Source organism: Coregonus clupeaformis, chromosome 17, assembly GCF_020615455.1.
Source record: "Coregonus clupeaformis isolate EN_2021a chromosome 17, ASM2061545v1, whole genome shotgun sequence".
In the NCBI taxonomy this organism is placed as follows: Eukaryota; Metazoa; Chordata; class Actinopteri; order Salmoniformes; family Salmonidae; genus Coregonus; species Coregonus clupeaformis.
This window is the reverse complement of record NC_059208.1, coordinates 71,528,456-71,550,305: the sequence shown is the minus strand read 5'-3', so window position 1 is coordinate 71,550,305 and position 21,850 is coordinate 71,528,456. Positions and strand designations below refer to the sequence as shown.

Below are 21,850 nucleotides of genomic sequence, written 5' to 3'. Positions count from 1 at the left end.
GTTGGTGCAGGGGATGGCCCCCCCTCGGGTTCTCTCTCCTCCTCTCTCTAGCGCCAGCACCCCCGAGCTCCATGGGAATCGGCTCGGAGGTGCTGGAGGGGTGGAATGGACGACCCCCCACTCGGGACGTCCCGCGGGTGGCCAGCAGGGTGTCTAGACGGATGGAAATGTCCACCAACTGGTCGAACGACAGGTTGGTGTCCCTGCAGGCCAGCTCACGACGAACGTCCTCTCGTAGGCTACACCGGTAGTGGTCGATGAGGGCCCTCTCATTCCACCCCGCATCCGCCGCTAGCGTCCGGAACTCCAGTGCGAACTCCTGTGCGCTCCTCTTCCCCTGTCGGAGGTGGAACAGACGCTCTCCCGCCGCTTTCCCCTCAGGTGGATGATCGAAGACAGCCCTGAAGCGGCGGGAGAACTCCGCGTAGGTGATGGTAGCGGCGTCTATTCCCCTCCATTCGGCGTTGGCCCACTCCAACGCCTTGCCGGATAGACAGGAGATGAGGGCGGAGACGCTCTCGTATCCCGAGGGCGCCGGGTGTATGGTGGCCAGGTAGAGTTCCACCTGCAGGAGGAATCGCTGACACCCGGCTGCAGAACCGTCATATGCCCTCGGGAGCGAGAGCCGAATGCCACTGGGTTCCGGTGCTGAGAGAGGAGGACTGGCCGTTGGTGATGGGATGGTGTAAGAGTGCGTGGGCACCTCTCGAGTCACCAACCGGCGCAGAGTGTTGGACACCTCGTCCATGGCGGCCCCAAGTTGCCGGATCATGGTGTCTTGGTAGCTGATCCGGTCTTCCAGGGATTCGGGTGCCGCCGCTGTTCCTGCTGACTCCATAGTTAGGTGTGTTGTTCTGTCAGTAGTTCCGATGTGGATGTGGTGGAGGAGTCAGGCGCAGGACACAGAGGATACGTCCAAAATACTTTAATAGTCCAAAGAGCAACAAACAAAACACGACCTCGAAAACAGACGGAGGCGAGGCAATTACGCAAACACGCTGTGACGTCACGAGAGGCTACACAGCTTTCAGCGGGATTGCTCAAGTAGTGCAAGGAGACAAGGTTCAATCAAAACAAGGATTTTATTAAAGGTCTTGGGAAACTAACGAAAGTATAACACAATTCTGTTCTCTTGTGGCTCTTTAAGGGTTAACAGTTCAGGGATGTCTCTTCCACATCCAAAATCATAACTCTCACTCGCTCAAATAACTTTTCCCCCGTCTTACTGTATTCCACGTTGCAGCTAGTGGCCAACCCAGCAAAACGTCCTTCCAAATGTCCCACACGTATTTCCACAGGTGCATATATCCAAAGGTGAGTATTTCCCAAAGGTAAGTATCTCCAAATCCTTATATTCCTCATGGAAGTGGACGTGCAGCACTCTTGTCCTCCAGAGAGCCCAGGTTGGAGACTGTGTCTCTTCCCTTCCCAAACCTTCAGCTCATCAGCTCCTCATTTGTTTCAGCTGCGTGGGAAGATTGGCCATAGAGGGGTGGAGTTCCCGACCATACCAGCAGATGGAGCCATAGCTGTCTGGGTTTGCAGCCACCTCAGGGGGATGTACCGTCCCTCCAGGACACAGCCTCTCGTGACATCACACATCCCCCTCCTCGGGACCGACGTCCTCGTCGGGGTAAAGGCAGCGAAGAAGGCATCACGCCGGGAGAGGGCGTCCGCATTGCCGTGGTGCTTGCCAGCCCTGTGGACAACAGAAAAGTTAAACGGTTGCAAGCTCAAAAACCATCTGGTTACTCTACTGTTTGATTCCTTGTTCTTGGCCATCCACTGCAGAGGGGCGTGATCAGATACCACCATGAAACGTCGGCCCAGGAGATAGAACCGAAGGGGACTCCAGGGCCCAGACTACAGCCAGACATTCTTTCTCCACCGTTGAATAGTTCTTCTCTCTTGGAAGTAACTTTCTGCTTAGGTAGAGAATGGGATGTTCTTCACCGTCATGTGCCTGGGTGAGGACAGCACCCAGACCCACCTCCGAAGCATCCGCTTGGACAATGAATTCCTTCTTGAAGTCTGGTGCCACCAGGATCGGACTGGAGCAGAGTGCTCGCTTCAGGTTGAGGAAAGCCGCCTCCGCCGCGGGGTTCCACTTCACCATTCGTGAGTGGCGTTTGGTCGTCAGCTCCGTCAACGGTGCAGCTATGGTAGCAAAATCTGCAATAAAGCGTCTATAGTAGCCAGCGAGGCCCAAAAATGACCTTACTTGCTTCTTGGTGATGGGCTGCGGCCAGTCCTGTATGGCCCGCAGTTTGGCTTCCTGTGGTTTGACCAACCCCCGCCCAATGGTGTACCCCAGGTAGTTTGTCTCACTGAAGGCCAGCTTGCACTTCTTCGGGTTTGCCGTGAGCCCTGCTTCCCTGAGCGAATCCAGCACCGCTTGTACCCGGGGTATGTGGCTGGCCCAATCCGGACTTTGTATAACCACATCATCCAAATAAGCCGCTCGTACCTCTTGTGGGGGCGCAAGGACTCGATCCATCAGGCGTTGGAACGTGGCAGGTGCCCCGTGGAGACCAAACGGAAGTCGGGTATACTGGTAGAGCCCCTTCCGGGGTGGCAAAGGCTGTCTTCTCCTTAGACGCCGGGGTCAGGGGGCACCTGCCAGTAGCCTTTTGTGAGATCAAGAGTGGTTAGGAAACGAGCATGCCCCAAGGAGTCTATTAAATCATCGACACGAGGCATTGGGTATGCATCAAATTCAGACACTTCATTCAACTTTCGATAGTCATTACAAAATCGTACTGAACCGTCTGGCTTGGGAACTAGTACGATGGGACTTGCCCAGGCACTGTGGGACTCTTCGATTACTCCCAACTCCCGCATCTTCCTTACCTCCTTCTGTATAACCACTTTACGAGCCTCTGGCACGCGGTACGGGCGCTGGTTTACCGTTCGGCCAGGCATGGTGCGGATCTCATGTTGGACCACCTCTGTGTGACCGGGAAGGGAGGAGAAGACATCCTGGTTCTGCTCCACGAGTTCCAGGGCCATCTGTCGTTGATGTGGGGACAGATTTGGACCCAGCTGAACCTCTTCTCGCGCCGGTTCCTTGGTCTCTGTGGGGGTAGACAGCTGAACAGCGCCTCTCTGGCGTGCCACTTCTTTAAAAGGTTAACATGATAAATCTGCTCAGTTTTTCTTTTATCTGGTTGCCTCACCTTGTAGTTTACTTCTCCCATGCGTTCAATGACCTCATATGGTCCTTGCCAGGTTGCCAGGAATTTACACTCAACGGTTGGCACCAGGACCAGCACTCTGTCCCCCGGCTTAAACTCCCTGGGTTGAGCAGATCTGTTGTAGGAGGCTTGCTGTTGCCGCTGACTGGCCTCCAGGTGTTCCCGCATCATGGGATAGATGGCCTTCATTCTCTCCCTCATAGCCCCGACATGGTCGATCAGTGTCCGCTGTTGGCATGGCTGCTCCTCCCAGGCCTCCTTGGCGATGTCGAGCAGTCCTCTGGGTCTGTAGGAAAGCAAGAGCTCAAAGGGTGAAAAACCAGTAGAAGACTGAGGTACCTCTCTCACCGCAAATAATATGTAGGGTAACAGCTGATCCCAGTTGCGCCCATCTTCCCCTACCGCTTTCCGCAGCATGGATTTTAGTGTTTTGTTAAAACGTTCGACTAGGCCATCTGTCTGGGGGTGGTAGACCGAGGTTCTCAGCTGTTTGATTTTCAGTAAAGCACAGAGTTCTTTCATCACCCTGGACATGAATGGAGTCCCTTGGTCCGTCAATATCTCTTTTGGGATTCCCAGACTAGTTGAGAGACGGAACAGCTCCTTGGCGATTTGTCTGGATGTAGCCTTCCTCAGCGGAATGGCCTCCGGGTACCGGGATGCATAGTCCAGAATGACCAGAATGTATTGATGTCCCCTGGAACTTTTCGGTAAGGGCCCGACTATGTCTAATCCAATCCTCTCAAAAGGAGTTTCGATAATGGGCAAGGGAATGAGCGGGTTTCTATATGTGGGCTTTGGCGCAACCTGCTGACACTCAGGGCAACTACGGCAGTAGTTCTCTATCTCTTTGTGTACTCCTGGCCAAAAGAAACGTTGCATGATTCTTTCCTTAGTCTTCTCTACCCCCAAGTGGGCCCCTAGCGGGTGTGTGTGTGCTAGGTTGAGTACTGTGGCCCGATAGGGCTGTGGCACGAGGAGCTGTTCATGCACTTCATCATTTTTCTTGACTATCTGATATACTAACCCCCGGTTTACTGCGAAATGGGGGTAAGTAGGGTTTGTCTTATCACCTAACACTACACCTTCTAATACCTGCACATTTCTTAAGGCATTTGCAAGAGTAGGATCTTGTAATTGAGCCGTACCATACTGGCCTGTGAGAGGGGGAAGCTCTTGGGTGCCTGGGACGTCTTCTTCACTGGAGAACGGAGCACTTTCCTGGGCTGCGTTCTCTTCTCCCGTATCCGGACCAGTCTCGGTGTCGGTCTGGGCACCTGCCATCCCTATCAGAGCCCGGGCGGGAGTGAGTAACTCGGAGGATTGCACCGGAGCCTTCCCAGGATGAGTCTTGCCTCTCCGTTTCCGAGGTACTCGGGTTATCCTCTCCTGAGACTCTCTCCAGAGTGGGTAAAAGGCTGGGCAGTCTCGTCCCAATTAGGACAGGGACGGGGAGGGAATCAACCACCCCCGCCGTCGTGTGTATGGTTCCCCGTGTGCTGGTCATTGTAAGTTCAGTAATGGGGTATTCTCTGGTGTCCCCATGGACACAGGAAACTGGGAGGACCTTCCCCGGGGTCAGACACGTTGGGCCCACCAAATCCTTACGTACCAGGGTGGCCCGGCTACCAGAATCCAGTAAGGCCTCCACATCATGGTGATTCACAGTTACCGGGCAGGTGGGGGGGGTCGATCTGGGCCGCCATCTACGACTCCCAAGAGCGAGGCAAACGGTGTGTGGGTGCTGAGCTGGAGGACTCCGCAGTGGGCATAGGTTCCTCGGCTGGTTTCCCACACTGCCAGGAGATATGTCCCATCTCCCCACACCGGTAACACTGTCGAGTTTCCCCCCTCCTGGTGTACTCTTCTTGGACCCGCCTGGTTTCTGGCTCCCCCTGGAGCCGGGATAAGTCCTGACGTGGCTGGGTTCGAGACCTTGGGGTCCTTTGGACGGGTTCTTCCCATTTGTGGTGGGGCCGCCCTCCTGGGGTCTTTTCGGGAAGCATTCAGCATCTCCGCTGTGGCCTGGTACTTTTCCACAGCTTCCACGGTCAGATCAGCCGTGGTCAAGGCCTGTTGACTGATGAACCGTTTTGCCTCATAAGGCAGGGGCGCGTAGGTAACGATCCACCACAACGGCCTCCACCACCGCCGCTGCTGTATTCCTCTGCGGATCCAGCCATTTCCTTGCGATTCGGACAAGTTCATGCATCTGCGCCCGAGGAGGTTGGTCTGGTTGGAAGGTCCAGCTGTGAAAGCGCTGGGCCATACCAAACTTTGTGAGTCCATATCTGCTGAGGATCTCAGACTTCAGGGCATCATAGTCAGTAACCTGGTCAGGGCCCAGGTCCCGGACAGCATTCAGTGATTCCCCGGTTAGAAAGGGGGCTAACAGACCAACCCACTGTTGCTTGGGCCAGGCTTCCCTAGTGGCCGTGGCCTCAAATGCATGCAGGTATGCCTCAATGTCATCGGTAGCTCCCATCTTAGATATAAAGTCACTTGCCTTTATTGGGCGGGTATTTTGGACCACCCTCTGTCTCTGCAACTGCAATTCCTCTGCCTTCAGAAGGTTGGCTTTCTTTTGCTCCTCCAAGAGAGCCACGTTTGCTTGCATCTGGGCTTGCTGGCCAGCAACAAGGGCTTTCAATATGTCCTCCATTTCAGTCGGCGGGGAGCCTACGGCCAACTTGGAAAACTGGGTGATCAAACCTTCGGTATCCTCCTCTGACATGCACTATTAACGCTTGAGCGTGCCCGTATTCTCCACCATCTGTGACGTCACGAGAGGCTACACAGCTTTCAGCGGGATTGCTCAAGTAGTGCAAGGAGACAAGGTTCAATCAAAACAAGGATTTGATTAAAGGTCTTGGGAAACTAACGAAAGTATAACACAATTCTGTTCTCTTGTGGCTCTTTAAGGGTTAACAGTTCAGGGATGTCTCTTCCACATCCAAAATCATAACTCTCACTCGCTCAAATAACTTTTCCCCCGTCTTACTGTATTCCACGTTGCAGCTAGTGGCCAACCCAGCAAAACGTCCTTCCAAATGTCCCACACGTATTTCCACAGGTGCATATATCCAAAGGTGAGTATTTCCCAAAGGTAAGTATCTCCAAATCCTTATATTCCTCATGGAAGTGGACGTGCAGCACTCTTGTCCTCCAGAGAGCCCAGGTTGGAGACTGTGTCTCTTCCCTTCCCAAACCTTCAGCTCATCAGCTCCTCATTTGTTTCAGCTGCGTGGGAAGATTGGCCATAGAGGGGTGGAGTTCCCGACCATACCAGCAGATGGAGCCATAGCTGTCTGGGTTTGCAGCCACCTCAGGGGGATGTACCGTCCCTCCAGGACACAGCCTCTCGTGACATCACAACGCGTAAACAATAATCCCAAACATAGACAGAGTGCCGACACGCAGCTCTGCACGACAGGCAGAAAATAACAACACACAATCAGACTAATGCAAAACAAGGAACTTATAAGACAAGTAATCAACACACAAATGGACACAGGTGTAAAAGACAGACAAAAGCAATCACACTACGAAACATAGAGCGGTGGCAGCTAGTACTCCGGGGACGGCGAACGCCGAAGCCTGCCCGAACCAGGAGGAGGAGCAGTCTCGGCAGAATCCGTGACACCCATTCACCCTCTGAATAGCACACATACACAATCCATGACTCAAGGCTTAAAATTACTTCTTTAACTTGTCTCCTCCCCTTCATCTACACACTGATTTGAAGTGGATGTAACAAGTGACAGCAATAAGGGACCATACCTTTCACCTAGATTCATCTGGTCAGTCTGTCATGGAAAGAGTAGGTGTTTCTAATATTTTGTATACTCAGTGTAGATATGGTGAATTTGATTGTTAAGGCGCTCAGAAACACCCTCTATGACGGGGGTCGGCAACAGGCAGCCCACGTGCCAAATTCGGCCTATGACCGTTTTTATTAGGTCCCCCAAAGACTAACCAAGAATTCAGGATTTTAAAAATCCATTCCAAACTATTCCCACAAATAGAGACCTATGTGATCATGTCTCAATCAAGGTATGACATTCTTGTATCTATTTGGGTTTACTTGCAGTCAATTTACAGTGTACAAATTATTATAATTATGTTCTGGCCCGCTAAACCTAGTTGCCTACTCCTGCTCTAAGAGTTGTATAATGATGTAAAGTATTCATTTGAACATTTTACTGATATTTTGTGTGAACTGTGATTAACCATGAAAGTAATATTCTGTCATTTTAACTGTAGGCCTTTGCCAAAGAAGGAGCTCAAGTCACCGCAACAGATATCAATGGAGAAAAGCTGAAGGAACTGGATGGCCACCCTGGTACAGTTTATATGTGTTTACTACCATCATTTACTGGGCATCCTGAGAATTAAGGAGTGCCCTTCATTCATTTCAAATCTTAAAATACATCAAGACATCAATTTGTATGCAATACCCCTAGTACACCCCAATGAACGTTTCTATTCTAGTTGGTGTAGATTTAACATTTATGTTTTACTTAAGTTGATAAAAAGTTGCTTGAATATTTCCTAAATGTGTTAGAGCTAGTGTAGTATTTGCTCAGCTACTCACTTTTTCTATTTTTCCTGGTGTTTAAAGGTGCAATCTGTGTTCATACAATAACAGAGTAGGATCCCTGCCACTGTTTTGGTAAACTGCTGAGGGATGGGGCTGGAGAAATGTAACCACTCTCAGATTCATAGGAGCTATGTAAGGACTGACCATCCATGATATCAAAAGTATAGTTTTAAAGTTTTAACCATGTTTGTTTACAATTACATTCTTTACAAACAATATAGTAAAACAAGCTTATGTTTTGGGTTCTGATGGGGTATCTATATTATACCGAAAGCCACAAAATTGCAGCGGGATCTCCTACAATTTTGCTTTGACTTGCTTCATTTTAGGCTCAAAAGAAGCATGTTGTCCGGGGAAATGCCACTGGCCACTTTTTTGGGATTTGAATTGCACTCACACATTTTCTAACTTTTATTTTAAATTTAAAAGTGGGTAAAGATGGGTAAAAGCTGGAAGGGTTGACTCTGGCTTGAACCCCGGTCTCTGGCGGGTTGCATATGTGATGAGCACAGGGAGAGTTACCACTCAGCCACAGCTCTGCAAACCCAGCTAAATTTTTAACCAAATAATTGTTCAATATTGCAAACATAGGGTGACATTTTGCGTGAGCAAAATAACCATAATGTTTTAAATAAACGAGAAGTTGCAAATAGCTTATTAGCAGCCTGAACGTGTGCTTTGGAGTGGGGGCTATTGAGTGAACGGTTCTGTGATGGTTCCAGTCCACAAAGATGAAATTGCATTGAATCAGATTAATCAGATCCATTGATTTACCGTCCGTAGGGCAGGGTGCCACGAAGTTATATTCTTAAAGAATCAATGGATAGGATATGTAAATTAATTTAAAAGTGCAAAATTGATGTACCATTTGCAGATTGCCCCTGTAAGTTATTAACGCTTACCTTTTAGGATAGCAGAACACTGGTATTGTCAAAGGCTGCATTAAAACAATATTCATGGTTTTATCTCAAACCATGCTCTTTAAGTGTAAGGGGTAGTTGTATATTTTCAGGGGTTACTAACTGCTCTTATTACAATACATTCCAATGCTTAAATGCATTTCTATGACATGTGCAGTGATCACAGTACCTTATACCCAACCATGCCTATGGTTGAGGCATGGTTGTTTGGTTATGGTAGATATTCCTCTCATAGTGAGTGACTTAAAAGGGACAGTGTACCGCTTCCTTCCGTGCATGTTAAACCTCCCACACCTACTAATCTATTAAAGAGATGCAGCGGGATCCTCCAAACGACGTCAGTATTTTTCAAACCTCACAATTTGGACTCCAGATGCATTATATACCATCTGGAGTCATGTCCTAGTGGATAAAGCTACTCAATCCTTACATCGCAAGCCTTACATTCAAAACTTACATCTCAACATTTCATGCCTGTGCCCTACACGTTCGTTCCTTCCATTTTGTGGCCGCGCTCTGAAGGTACACTGGGTTGCCCACATGCTTAGATATTTTTGATAACAGCGAGAATAAATGGATCAAAGGAATGCAACAGAAGTTAGAATGCATCAGATATTAAAGTTACATCTATAGTATACCACCCCGTGGGCCTGAAAGTAAAAAAAGGCTAAATAAATATATAATTGGTTTGTATGTGTGGGGCTTTAGCTGAGATTGTTCTTTAGAGCCAAGTATATTATGTCAAGGCCTCAATTGTTCCTTGATTAGCACCATTCATTCTCACTGTCGATAATTCTGTTATAACTTCTAATAGTAACTGTATCCACTGGTTTAAATGGGAGAGGGTGAGGTGATTGACATCTTAGAGCCCAACATGTATTTTTTCATCACAGCTGCCTGCCAGCAGTAATCTTCTTTGATTGAGAGATTTAAGGAGCTATCATCGTTAAGTAACATAATATATGCAAAGCATTGAATATTTAAATTCATGCACTTCTAAATGAATTTTAACTTTGCCCCAGAAGGATTTAACTGCAGGGCACTCCCACATCATATTAAGGAATGTGCCTACCTGATTTAGGGGACACAGTGGACAGTTGGGAGTTGGGGCCAATTTCATTGTAAAAGTTTAAATTAATGGTTCGGATTACGGGATGCCAAGGTCATATTTTTCCATATTCTGTTCCAGTTAAAGGGTTGTTCCGATTCAATTAGATTTACATTTTAGTCATTTAGCAGACGCTCTTATCCAGAGTGACTTACAGGATCAATTAGGGTTAAGTGCCTTGCTCAAGGGCACATTGACAGATTTTTCACCTAGTCGGCTCGGGGATTAGAACCAGCGACCTTTCGGTTACTGGCACAACGCTCTTAACCACTAAGCTACCTGCTGCCCCAGTATGTTGAACATACTTTTTTTATGGCTAGCTCATAATGAGCTTTCCAAAAGTTTATCTATTATAGCGATCAGTTCTTTTGGGAGCCTAGAGTTAATTTATAAATCCCATAATTGGATGGTTTGGTAGTTTGGTTTCCCAAGGGTCTCCATAGGCCAGCATAGCTGACCTAAGTTGTAAATATAGAAAAAAGCAGTTGCCTGGTAATGTGTATGTATCTTTCAAATCTTGGAAGGTTCTCAAACCATTGCTGTCCATGATATCGGCAAGTGTACAGATTCCACATTTGGACCATTGAGGGGATGCAAAAGGCCGCCCTCTAGATCGCAAGGCATTATTGTGAAATATTGGGAGTATATATGGGCATGCCGTTTTGATTCCAAGTTACATTGTTTTTCAATTTTGTGCCAATTAGAAATTGTGTAAGCAATAATGGGACCAAAGCGTAGTTTACATTGTTTAAGGGAAATATCAGTGAAGACCACCTCTTCCTTGGCAATAGGAGACACCATATTTCTCTCTATACTCAGCCAGGGGGCAGAAGAATCATGTCTAAACCAATTTAGGATAGGGCGAAATGCTAGTGCCTGGAAATACAATTTCAAGTTTGGTACGGATAGTCCTCCTACGTCTTTCCCTCTGTAAATGTGTTAATTTTATTCGGGATCGTTTACCTTGCCATATACAGTGCATTCGGAAAGTGTTCAGAAGCCTTGACTCTTTCCACATTTTGTTACGTTACAGCCTTAATCTAAAATGGATTAAATCGTTTTTTCCCCTCATCAATCTACAGACAATACCCCATAATGACAAAGCAATGACAGGTTTTTAGAAATTTTTGCAAATGTATACAAATAAAAACCCCGGAAATAACACATTTACATAAGTATTCAGTCCATTTACTCAGTGTTGAAGCACCTTTGGCAGCGATTACAGCCTTGAGTCTTGGGTATGATGCTACAAGCTTGGCACACCTGTATTTGGGGAGTTTCTTCCATTCTTCTCTACAGATCCTCTCAAGCTCTGTCAGGTTGGATGGGGAGCGTCGCTGCACAGCTATTTTCAGGTCTCTCTAGAGATGTTCGATCAGGTTCAAGTCCGGGTTCTGGCTGGCCACTCAAGGACATTCAGAGACTTGTCCCGAAGCCACTCCTGCGTTGTCTTGGCTGTGTGCTGTGGCAATATATTCATTTGACAATAGATAATATGCTGGTTAAAGCAACTGGGATATTATTCCATCTACTGAGGTTGATTTTGAATATTCTGTTAAAGTTTCTGGCAATGGTTTTATCGAAGGAAGGGAATATATGGGTCTTTCTATAAATAATGGGGTCGATGTGTGACATTGGGATCAACATTTCTAAATGGTTTGAAACTAAAATAAAAATTATTTTCAAGCAGTTCCACGTGTGTACATGCAAATTGGCCCATAACTCCACCTATACAGCCTAGAACTATACATCCTTTAAGCAGGGTTCATACAGACATTGACAAGTCAAATTCAAGGACTTTCAAATACCTTTTCAAGCACTTAATTGTAATTCAAGGACCTCAATGTAGACATTTACATTTACATCATTTAGCAGACGCTCTTATCCAGAGCGACTTACAAATTGGTGCATTCAACTTATGATAGCCAGTGGGACAACCACATTTATTTTATTTATTTATTTTTATGGGGGGGTAGAAGGATTACTTTTATACTATTCCAGGTATTCCTTAAAGAGGTAGGGTTTCAAGTGTCTCCGGAAGGTGGTCAGTGACTCCGCTGTCCTGGCGTCGTGGGGGAGCTTGTTCCACCATTGGGGTGCCAGAGCAGCGAATAGCTTTGACTGGGCTGAGCGGGAACTGTGCTTCCGTAGAGGTAGGGGGGCTAGCAGGCCAGAGGTGGATGAACGTAGTGCCCTTGTTTGGGTGTAGGGTCTGATCAGAGCCTGGAGGTAAGGAGGTGCCGTTCCCTTCACAGCTCCGTAGGCAAGCACCATGGTCTTGTAGTAGATGCGAGCCTCAACTGGAAAACAGTGGAGTGTGCGGAGGAGCGGGGTGACATGAGAGAACTTGGGAAGGTTGAACAACAGGCGGGCTGCAGCGTTCTGGATAATTTGTAGGGGTTTAATGGCACAGGCAGGGAACCCAGCCAACAGCGAGTTGCAGTAATCCAGACGGGAGATGACAAGTGCCTGGATTAGGACCTGTGCCGCTTTCTGTGTGAGGTAGGGTCGTACTCTGCGAATGTTGTAGAGCATGAACCTGCAGGATCAGGTCACCGCTTTGATGTTAGCGGAGAAAGACAGGGTGTTGTCCAGGGTCACGCCAAGGTTCTTTGCACTCTGGGAGGAGGACACAATGGAGTTGTCAACCGAGATGGCGAGATCATGGAGCGGGCAGTCCTTCCCCGGGAGGAAGAGCAGCTCTGTCTTGCCGAGGTTCAGCTTGAGGTGGTGATCCGACATCCACACTGATAAGTCTGCCAGACATGCAGAGATGCGATTCGCCACCTGGTTATCAGAAGGGGGAAAGGAGAAAATTAATTGTGTGTCGTCTGCGTAGCAATGATAGGAGAGACCATGTGAGGAAATGACAGAGCCAAGTGACTTGGTGTAAAGGGAGAATAGGAGAGGGCCTAGACTGAACCCTGGCGGACACCAGTGGTGAGAGCACGTGGTGCGGAAACAGATTCTCGCCACGCCACCTGGTAAGAGCGACCTGTCAGGTAGGACACAATCCAAGAGTGAGCAGCACCGGAGATGCCCAACTCGGAGAGGGTGGAGAGGAGGATCTGATGGTTCACAGTATCAAAGGCAGCAGATACAGTGGGGAGAACAAGTATTTGATACACTGCCAATTTTGCAGGTTTTCCTACTTACAAAGTATGTAGAGGTCTGTCATTTTTTTCATAGGTACACTTCAACTGTGAGAGACGGAATCTAAAACAAAAATCCAGAAAATCACATTGTATGATTTTTAAGTAATTAATTTGCATTTTATTGTATGACATAAGTATTTGATACATCAGAAAAGCATAACTTATTTATATTTGGTACAGAAACCTTTGTTTGCAATTACAGAGATCATATGTTTCCTGTAGGTCTTGACCAGGTTTGCACACACTGCAGCAGGGATTTTGGCCCACTCCTCCATAGAGACCTTCTCCAGATCCTTCAGGTTTCGGGGCTGTCGCTGGGCAATACGGACTTTCAGCTCCCTCCAAAGATGTTCTATTGGGTTCAGGTCTGGAGACTGGCTAGGCCACTCCAGGACCTTGAGATGCTTCTTACGGAGCCACTCCTTAGTTGCCCTGGCTGTGTGTTTCGGGTCGTTATCATGCTGGAAGACCCAGACACGACCCATCTTCAATGCTCTTACTGAGGGAAGGAGGTTGTTGGCCAAGATCTCGCGATAAATGGCCCCATCCATCCTCCCCTCAATACGGTGCAGTCGTCCTGTTCCCTTTGCAGAAAAGCATCCCCAAAGAATGATGTTTCCACCTCCATGCTTCATGGTTGGGATGGTGTTCTTGGGGTTGCACTCATCCTTCTTCTTCCTCCAAACACGGCGAGTGGAGTTTAGACCAAAAAGCTCTATTTTTGTCTCATCAGACCACATTACCTTCTCCCATTCCTCCTCTGGATCATCCAGATGGTCATTGGCAAACTTCAGATGGGCCTGGACATGCGATTGCTTGAGCAGGGGGACCTTGCGTGCGCTGCAGGATTTTAATCCATGACAGCGTAGTGTGTTACTAATGGTTTTCTTTGAGACTGTGGTCCCAGCTCTCTTCAGGTCATTGACCAGGTCCTGCCGTGTAGTTCTGGGCTGATCCCTCACCTTCCTCATGATCATTGATGCCCCACGAGGTGAGATCTTGCATGGAGCCCCAGACAGAGGGTGATTGACCGTCATCTTGAACTTCTTCCATTTTCTAATAATTGCGCCAACAGTTGTTGCCTTCTCACCAAGCTGGTTGCCTATTGTCATGTAGCCCATCCCAGCCTTGTGCAGGTCTACAATTTTATCCCTGATGTCCTTACACAGCTCTCTGGTCTTGGCCATTGTGGAGAGGTTGGAGTCTGTTTGATTGATTGAGTGTGTGGACAGGTGTCTTTTATACAGGTAACGAGTTCAAACAGGTGCAGTTAATACAGGTAATGAGTGGAGAACAGGAGGGCTTCTTAAAGAAAAACTAACAGGTCTGTGAGAGCCGGAATTCTTACTGGTTGGTAGGGGATTAAATACTTATGTCATGCAATAAAATGCAAATTATTACTTAAATATCATACAATGTGATTTTCTGGATTTTTGTTTTAGATTCCGTCTCTCACAGTTGAAGTGTACCTATGATAACAATTACAGACCTCTACATGCTTTGTAAGTAGGAAAACCTGCAAAATCGGCAGTGTATCAAATACTTGTTCTCCCCACTGTAGGTCTAGAAGGATAAGAGCAGAGGAGAGAGAGTTAGCTTTAGCAGTACGGAGAGCCTCCGTGACACAGAGAAGAGCAGTCTCAGTTGAATGACCAGTCTTGAAACCTGACTGGTTTGGATCAAGAAGGTCATTTTGAGAGAGATAGCAGGAGAGTTGGCTAGAGACAGCACACTCAAGAGTTTTGGAGAGAAAAGAAAGAAGGGATACTGGTCTGTAGTTGTTGACATCGGAGGGATCGAGTGTAGGTTTTTTGAGGAGGGGTGCAACTCTCGCTCTCTTGAAGGGTGAGGTAAGGGAGAAGGTATCCGAAAATAGTCTGGAGAAAAGAGGGGATAGGGTCAAGCGGGCAGGTTGTTGGGCGGCCGGCCGTCACAAGTCGCAAGATTTCATCTGGAGAGAGAGGGGAGAAAGAAGTCAAAGCCTAGTGTAGGGCAGTGTGAGCAGGACCAGCGGTGTCATTTGACTTAATAAATGAGGATCGGATGTCATCAACCTTCTTTTCAAAATGGTTGACAAAGTCATCCACAGAGAGGGAGGAGGAGGATTCAGCAGGGAGGAGAAGGTGGCAAAGAGATTCCTAGGGTTAGAGGCAGAGGCTTGAAATTTAGAGTGGTAGAAAGTGGCTTTAGCAGCGGAAACAGAGGAAGAGAATGTAGAGAGGAGGGAGTGAAAAGATGACAGGTCCGCTTGGAGTCTAGTTTTCCTCCATTTCCGCTTGGCTGCCCGGAGCCCTCTTCTGTGAGCTCGCAATGAGTCGTCAAGCCACGGAGCAGGAGGGGAGGACCGAGCCTGCGGGGAGTATAGGGGACATAGAGAGTCAAAAGATGCAGAAAGGGAGGAGAGGAGGGTTGAGGAGGCAGAATCAGGAGATCGGAGGGAGAAGGATTTAGCAGAGGGAAGACATGATAGGATGGAAGAGGAGAGTAGCGGGAGAGAGAGCGAAGGTTGCGACAGCACATTACCATCTGAGTAGGGGCAGAGTGAGTAGTGTTGGAGGAGAGCGAGAGAGAAAAGGATACAAAGTAGTGGTCGGAGACTTGGAGGGGAGTTGCAGTGAGATTAGTAGAAGAACAGCATTTAGTAAAGATGAGGTCAAGCGTATTGCCTGCCTTGTGAGTAGGGGGGGACGGTGAGAGGGTGAGGTCAAAAGAGGAAAGGAGTGGAAAGAAGGAGGCAGAGAGAAATGAGTCAAAGGCAGACGTAGGGAGGTTAAAGTCACCCAGAACTGTGAGTGGTGAGCCATCCTCAGGAAAGGAACTTATCAAGGCGTCAAGCTCATTGATGAACTCTCCAAGGGAACCTGGAGGGCGATAAATGAAAAGGATTTTAAGCTTGAATGGGCTAGTGACTGTGACAGCATGGAATTCAAATGAGGAGAAAGACAGACGGGTCAGGGGAAAAAGAGAGAATGTCCACTTGGGAGAGATGAGGATTCCTGTGCCACCGCCACGCTGACCAGATGCCCTCAGGGTATGCGAGAACACATGATCAGACGAGGAAAGAGCAGTAGGAGTAGCAGTGTTTTCTGTGGTAATCCATGTTTCCGTCAGCGCCAAGAAGTCGAGGGACTGGAGGGATGAACTCTGCCACGTTGGCCGCAGAACGGCAGTTCCAGAGGCTGCCGGAGACCTGGAACTCCACGTGGGTCGTGCGCGCAGGGACCACCAGATTAGAGTGGCAGCAGCCACGCAGTGTGAAGCGTTTGTATGGCCTGTGCAGAGAGGAGAGAACAGGGATAGACAGACACATAGTTGACAGGCTACAGAAAAGGCTACAATAATGCAAAGGAGATCAGAATGAAATTAACTAAACATCTGGGAAAGCGAGAGAGCGGGGCCTCCCTCACTTACGTTTCACTGAAACACTCAAATATAACTCTCCCAACTTCCACTTTAGAAATTATAATTGTTGTAAACTACAGCGATTCAATGTTTTCTAGGAATAGGCTCTAACGTAGTTTATTCAGCTAGCTAATTGGTACAGTATTCTTTCGTGAAAACCGCCCAGGGCACCGTATCATATGACGCCATAGCTAACTATCATGCTAGCTTCCAATAACACGGTTTAGCACCAATACTCGGTTACAACAAACTACCAATAGTGTGTTAACACGCTAAACAGATCATTCGTGTCCGTGTCTAACATTGTGTAAAGTTTTGGGGTTAGTTTTGACAGTTTGAGAGAGTACGTCGTCAACTTATTCAGCCAGTTAGTTAGCTAGCTAGAATAGTTAGCATATTAGCTAGCCATTGCTCTCTGTCAACGAACCAACCCCTCCTCCCACGGTATGAAACACACAGAGAGAGCCAAGCTAACGTTAAATAGTCACCCATGTCTTGAATTCCTTTTGAACGACTCTGGTTACCAGTATGTAAAAATAAAATTAAAATAAATGTAGGTTATAACTTACCCTTAGTAGCTACTGTTAGCTAGTTACGTGTAAAGCTAGCTACTGAATCGATTTAGCCAGTTCGCGTCTGTTATACATTTGTATAATTTATATAATTGTACATATAGGGCCTAATACAGCCACACCCGTTGCTGAAAAGTGTATAAAATCGAGCACACAGCCATGCAATCTCCATAGACAAACATTGGCAGTAGTATGGCCTTACGGAAGAGCTCAGTGACATTCAACGTGGCACCTTTCCAACAAGTCAGTTTGTCAAATTTCTGCACTGCTAGAGTTGCCCCAGTTAACTACAAGTGCTGTTATTGTGAAGTGGAAACATATAGGATCAACAACAGCTCAGCCGCAACGTGGTAGGCCACACAAGCTAACAGAACAGGACTGCTGAAGCGCGTAGCGCGTAAAAATTGTCTGGCACCGGTTGCAACACTTACCACCAAGTTCCAAACTGCCTCTGGAAGCAACGTCAGCACAAGAACTGTTCGTCGGGAGCATCATGAAATGGGTTTCCAAGGCCGAGCAGCCCCACACACGCCTAAAATCACAATGCGCTGGAGTGGTGTAAAGCTTGCCGCCATTGGACTCTGGAGCAGTGGAAACGCGTTCTGTGGAGTGATGAATCACAATTCACCATCTGGCAGTCCGACAGACTGGGTTTGGCGGATGCCAGGAGAACGATACCTGCCCGAATGCATTGTGCCAACTGTAAAGTTAGGTGGAGGAGGAATAATGGTCTGGGACTGTTTTTCATAGTTTGGGCTAGGCCCCTTAGTTCCAGTGAAGGGAAATCTTAATGCTACAGCATACAATGACATTCTAGACGATTCTGTGCTTCCAACTTTGTGGCAACAGTTTGGGGAAGGCCCTTTCCTGTTTCAGCATCACAATGCCCCCGTGCACAACGCGAGGTCCATACAGAAATGGTTTGTCAAGATCGGTGTGGAACAACTTGAATGGCCTGCACAGAGCCCTGACCTCAACCCCATCGAACACCTTTGGTATGAATTGGAACGCCGACTGCGAGCCAGGCCTAGTCGCCCAACATCAATGCCCATCCCTACTAATGCTCTTGTTGCTGAATGGAAGCAAGTCCCTACAGCAATGTTCCAACATCTAGTGGAAAGCCTTCCCGGAAGAGTGGTTGCTGTTATAGCAGCAAAGGGGGGGACCAACACCATATAAATGCCCATGCTTTTGGAATGAGATGTTCGACGAGCAGGTGTCCACATACTTTTGGTAATGTAGTGTATCATGACCGCTAACTGCTACACACAGCCTACATCATTGTCATGTCATAGTCAACATAGCTACTTAAAACTAACGCGTTAGTAAACCTGCCACAATCATGCAGTACAGTCAGAAAGCAGTTTAGCAGTTACACCGGCGGGTCCCAGTGACAATAAATTAATAAAACCAAAAGCTTACCTTGGCATACAGTGTTGGATAGCCATAGCCAGCTAGCTAACATGGCATCCCTCTCTGTTTGAGTAAACCAAACTAGCTAGCTGCATTAGCTAGCAAAGTGAAAGTAAAAAAATATTAATATATATATATTATATATATATATATATAAAAATATAGCTCTCTCGTGCTTCTCATTAATTTTGGAAGACATTCATTTGTTAAAAACTGTTAAAATATTGTCTCTCTCTTTGAGTCAACTACTCACCATGTTTTATGCACTGCAATGCTAGCTAGCTGTAGCTTATGCTTTCGGTACTAGATTTATTCTCTGATCCTTTGATTGGGTGGACAACATGTCAGTTCATGCTGCAAGAGCTCTGATAGGTTGGAGGATGTCCTCCGGAAGTTGTCATAATTACTGTGTAAGTCTATGGAAGGGGGTGAGAACCATGAGCCTCCTAGGTTGTGTTGAAGTCAATGTACCCAGAGGAGAACAGAAGCTATCTGTCATGGTACTACTCTACAGAGTGCTGCTGAGGCTACTGTAAACCTTCATTGCAAAACATTGTGTTTTAGTCAATTATTAGGTGACATTAATATATTTTAGTATAGTTTTTGTACCCTGTAGCTCAGTTGGTAGAGCATGGCGCTTGCAACGCCAGGGTTGTGGGTTCGTTTTCCACGGGGGGCCAGTATGAAAATGTATGCACTCACTAACTAAGTCGCTCTGGATAAGAGCATCTGCTAAATGACTAAAATGTAAATGTTTTATCTAAAAAGGATACTTATTTTGTTTCACACTTTTTATTTGTATGAAATTCACTGAGGAGGATGGTCCTCCCCTTCCTCCTCTGAGGAGCCTCCACTGTAGTCAAATGATTACATTCTAAAATATGTGAGAATAATGTGGGCCTGACTAAATAGATTGGATGAATGCATGCCGATTTTTCTGTAGCCGACGCAGGTACACATAATAAAGCCATGAATAGCGGTAGCATTAATCTCACCATAACTGTTTTTATGAGAAAGTGACCAAAAACCAGGTTCCTTTTTTAATGGAATGATTTTTATGGAAAGCCAAGTTGAAGCCAACATTAGATGTTGTCGTCCTCATAATAACCGCTTGTGGTTTTAACGCAACAGAGTAGCGCAACACCCGTCAATTGTAAAAACAAACTAAAGTGTCCACATATCTCACAGAAACGGATAAAAAATGAAATCACAGATAATTACAGAGGACCAGGAGGACTTAGAAATTGGCTACAATAATTACAAGGACTTTTCAAGCACCAAATTGAGGAAATGTCTGATTTTCCAGGTGTAACATTTGTCATGTAATTTCATTACCAGATCATATTGTGAATAAGCCCACTAGGCTATGTAATTTGTCATTATATCCTGAATAACTAATAGGAATAGAATTGGGTATTGCACAATCTATCCTACACAACTGCGCACAGTAGACTGTCCAATCCGAGGCACGAAAACATGAGAGCATGAACTCAGTAAATCAGAAATTTTCTGTCCAAAAATGATGCAGAAAAATTAATCCATGCATTTGTTACTTCTAGGTTAGACTACTGCAATGCTCTATTTTCCGGCTACCCGGATAAAGCACTAAATAAACTTCAGTTAGTGCTAAATACGGCTGCTAGAATCCTGACTAGAACCAAGAAATTTGATCATATTACTCCAGTGCTAGCTTCCCTACACTGGCTTCCTGTTAAGGCAAGGGCTGATTTCAAGGTTTTACTGTTAACCTATAAAGCGTTACATGGGCTTGCTCCTACCTATCTTTCCGAGTTGGTCCTGCCGTACATACCAATACGTACGCTACGGTCACAAGACGCAGGCCTCCTAATTGTCCCTAGAATTTCTAAGCAAACAGCGGGAGGCAGGGCTTTCTCCTATAGATCTCCATTTTTATGGAACAGTCTGCCTACCCATGTGAGAGACGCAGACTCGGTCTCAACCTTTAAGTCTTTACTGAAGACTTATCTCTTCAGTAGGTCATATGATTGAGTGTAGTCTGGCCCAGGAGTGTGAAGGTGAACGGAAAGGCTGGAGCAACGAACAGCCCTTGCTGTCTCTGCCGGGCCGGTTCCCCTCTCCACTGGGGTTCTCTGCCTCTAACCCTGTTGCAGGGGCTGAGTCACTGGCTTGCTGGTGCTCTTTCATGCCGTCCCTGGGAGGGGTGCGTCACTTGAGTGGGTTGAGTTACTGACGTGATCTTCCTGTCTGGGTTGGCGCCCCCCCCTTGGTTTGTGCTGTGGTGGAGACCTCTGTGGGCTATACTCGGCCTTGTCTCAGGATTGTAAGTTGGTGGTTGGGGATATCCCTCTAGTGGTGCGGGGGCTGTGCTTTGGCGGAGTGGGTGGGGTTATATCCTTCCTGTTTGGCCCTGTCCGGGGTTTCTTCGGATGGGGCCACAGTGTCTCCGGACCGCTCCTGTCTCAGCCTCCAGTATTTATGCTGCAGTAGTTTATGTGTCGGGGGGCTGGGGTTAGTTGGTTATACCTGGAGTACTTCTCCTGTCTTATCCAGTGTCCTGTGTGAATTTAAGTATGCTCTCTCTAATTCTCTCGTTCTCTCTTTCTCTCTGAGAACCTGAGCCCTAGGACCATACGTCAGGACTACCGGGCATGATGACACCTTGCTGTCCCCAGTCCGCCTGGCCTTGCTGCTATTCCAGTTTCAACTGTTCTGCCTGCGGCTACGAAACCCCTACCTGTCCCAGACCTGCTGTTTTCAACTCTTTAATGATCGGCTATGAAAAGCCAACTGAGAGACCTGAGCCCTAGGACCATACGTCGGGACTACCGGCCGTGGTGACTCCTTGCTGTCCCCAGTCCGCCTGGCCTTGCTGCTATTCCAGTTTCAACTGTTCTGCCTGCGGTTATGGAACCCCTACCTGTCCCAGACCTGCTGTTTTCAACTCTTAATGATCGGCTATGAAAAGCCAACTGAGATTTATTCCTGATTATTATTTGACCATGCTTGTCACTTATGAACATTTTTGAACATCTTGGCATGGTTCTGTTATAATCTCCACCCGGCACAGCCAGAAGAGGACTGGCCACCCCTCATAGCCTGGTTCCTCTCTAGGTTTCTTCCTAGGCTTTCGCCTTTCTAGGGAGTTTTTCCTAGCCACCGTGCTTCTACACCTGCATTACTAGCTGTTTGGGGTTTTAGGCTGGGTTTCTGTACAGCACTTCGAGATATTAGCTGATGTAAGAAGGGCTATATAAAATAAAATTGATTGAAAATTGATTGAGTACTCCTGCTGTAAATCAAGCAGACAACATATGATCAACATCAATTCACTAGTGATATTAGATCCAGCTTGGTTCCAGGCACAACTGTCTTCACCGTCGTAACAAATGAGACATCAAAATATTCTGGACATTCCTTGCAAACACCTTTTTCTCCAGCACTTGGGCTGTTGCATCGCATGCACTATCACAACAGTCACTTGACTGTCGTTCGTAAAATTCCTTC

The 21,850-nt window shown here is 47.2% G+C and overlaps 1 protein-coding gene across 1 annotated transcript in view; it reads left to right on the top strand.

The window, feature by feature from the left end:
• The window catches only part of LOC121572331 (3-hydroxybutyrate dehydrogenase type 2), a 64,227-nt gene that overhangs the window by 28,509 nt on the left and 13,868 nt on the right, over positions 1–21,850 (top strand). The window contains exon 3 of the mRNA XM_041884397.2: positions 7,458–7,536. Within this exon, the coding sequence (XP_041740331.2) occupies positions 7,458–7,536 (79 nt within the window). The remainder of the gene's footprint in view (positions 1–7,457; positions 7,537–21,850) is intronic.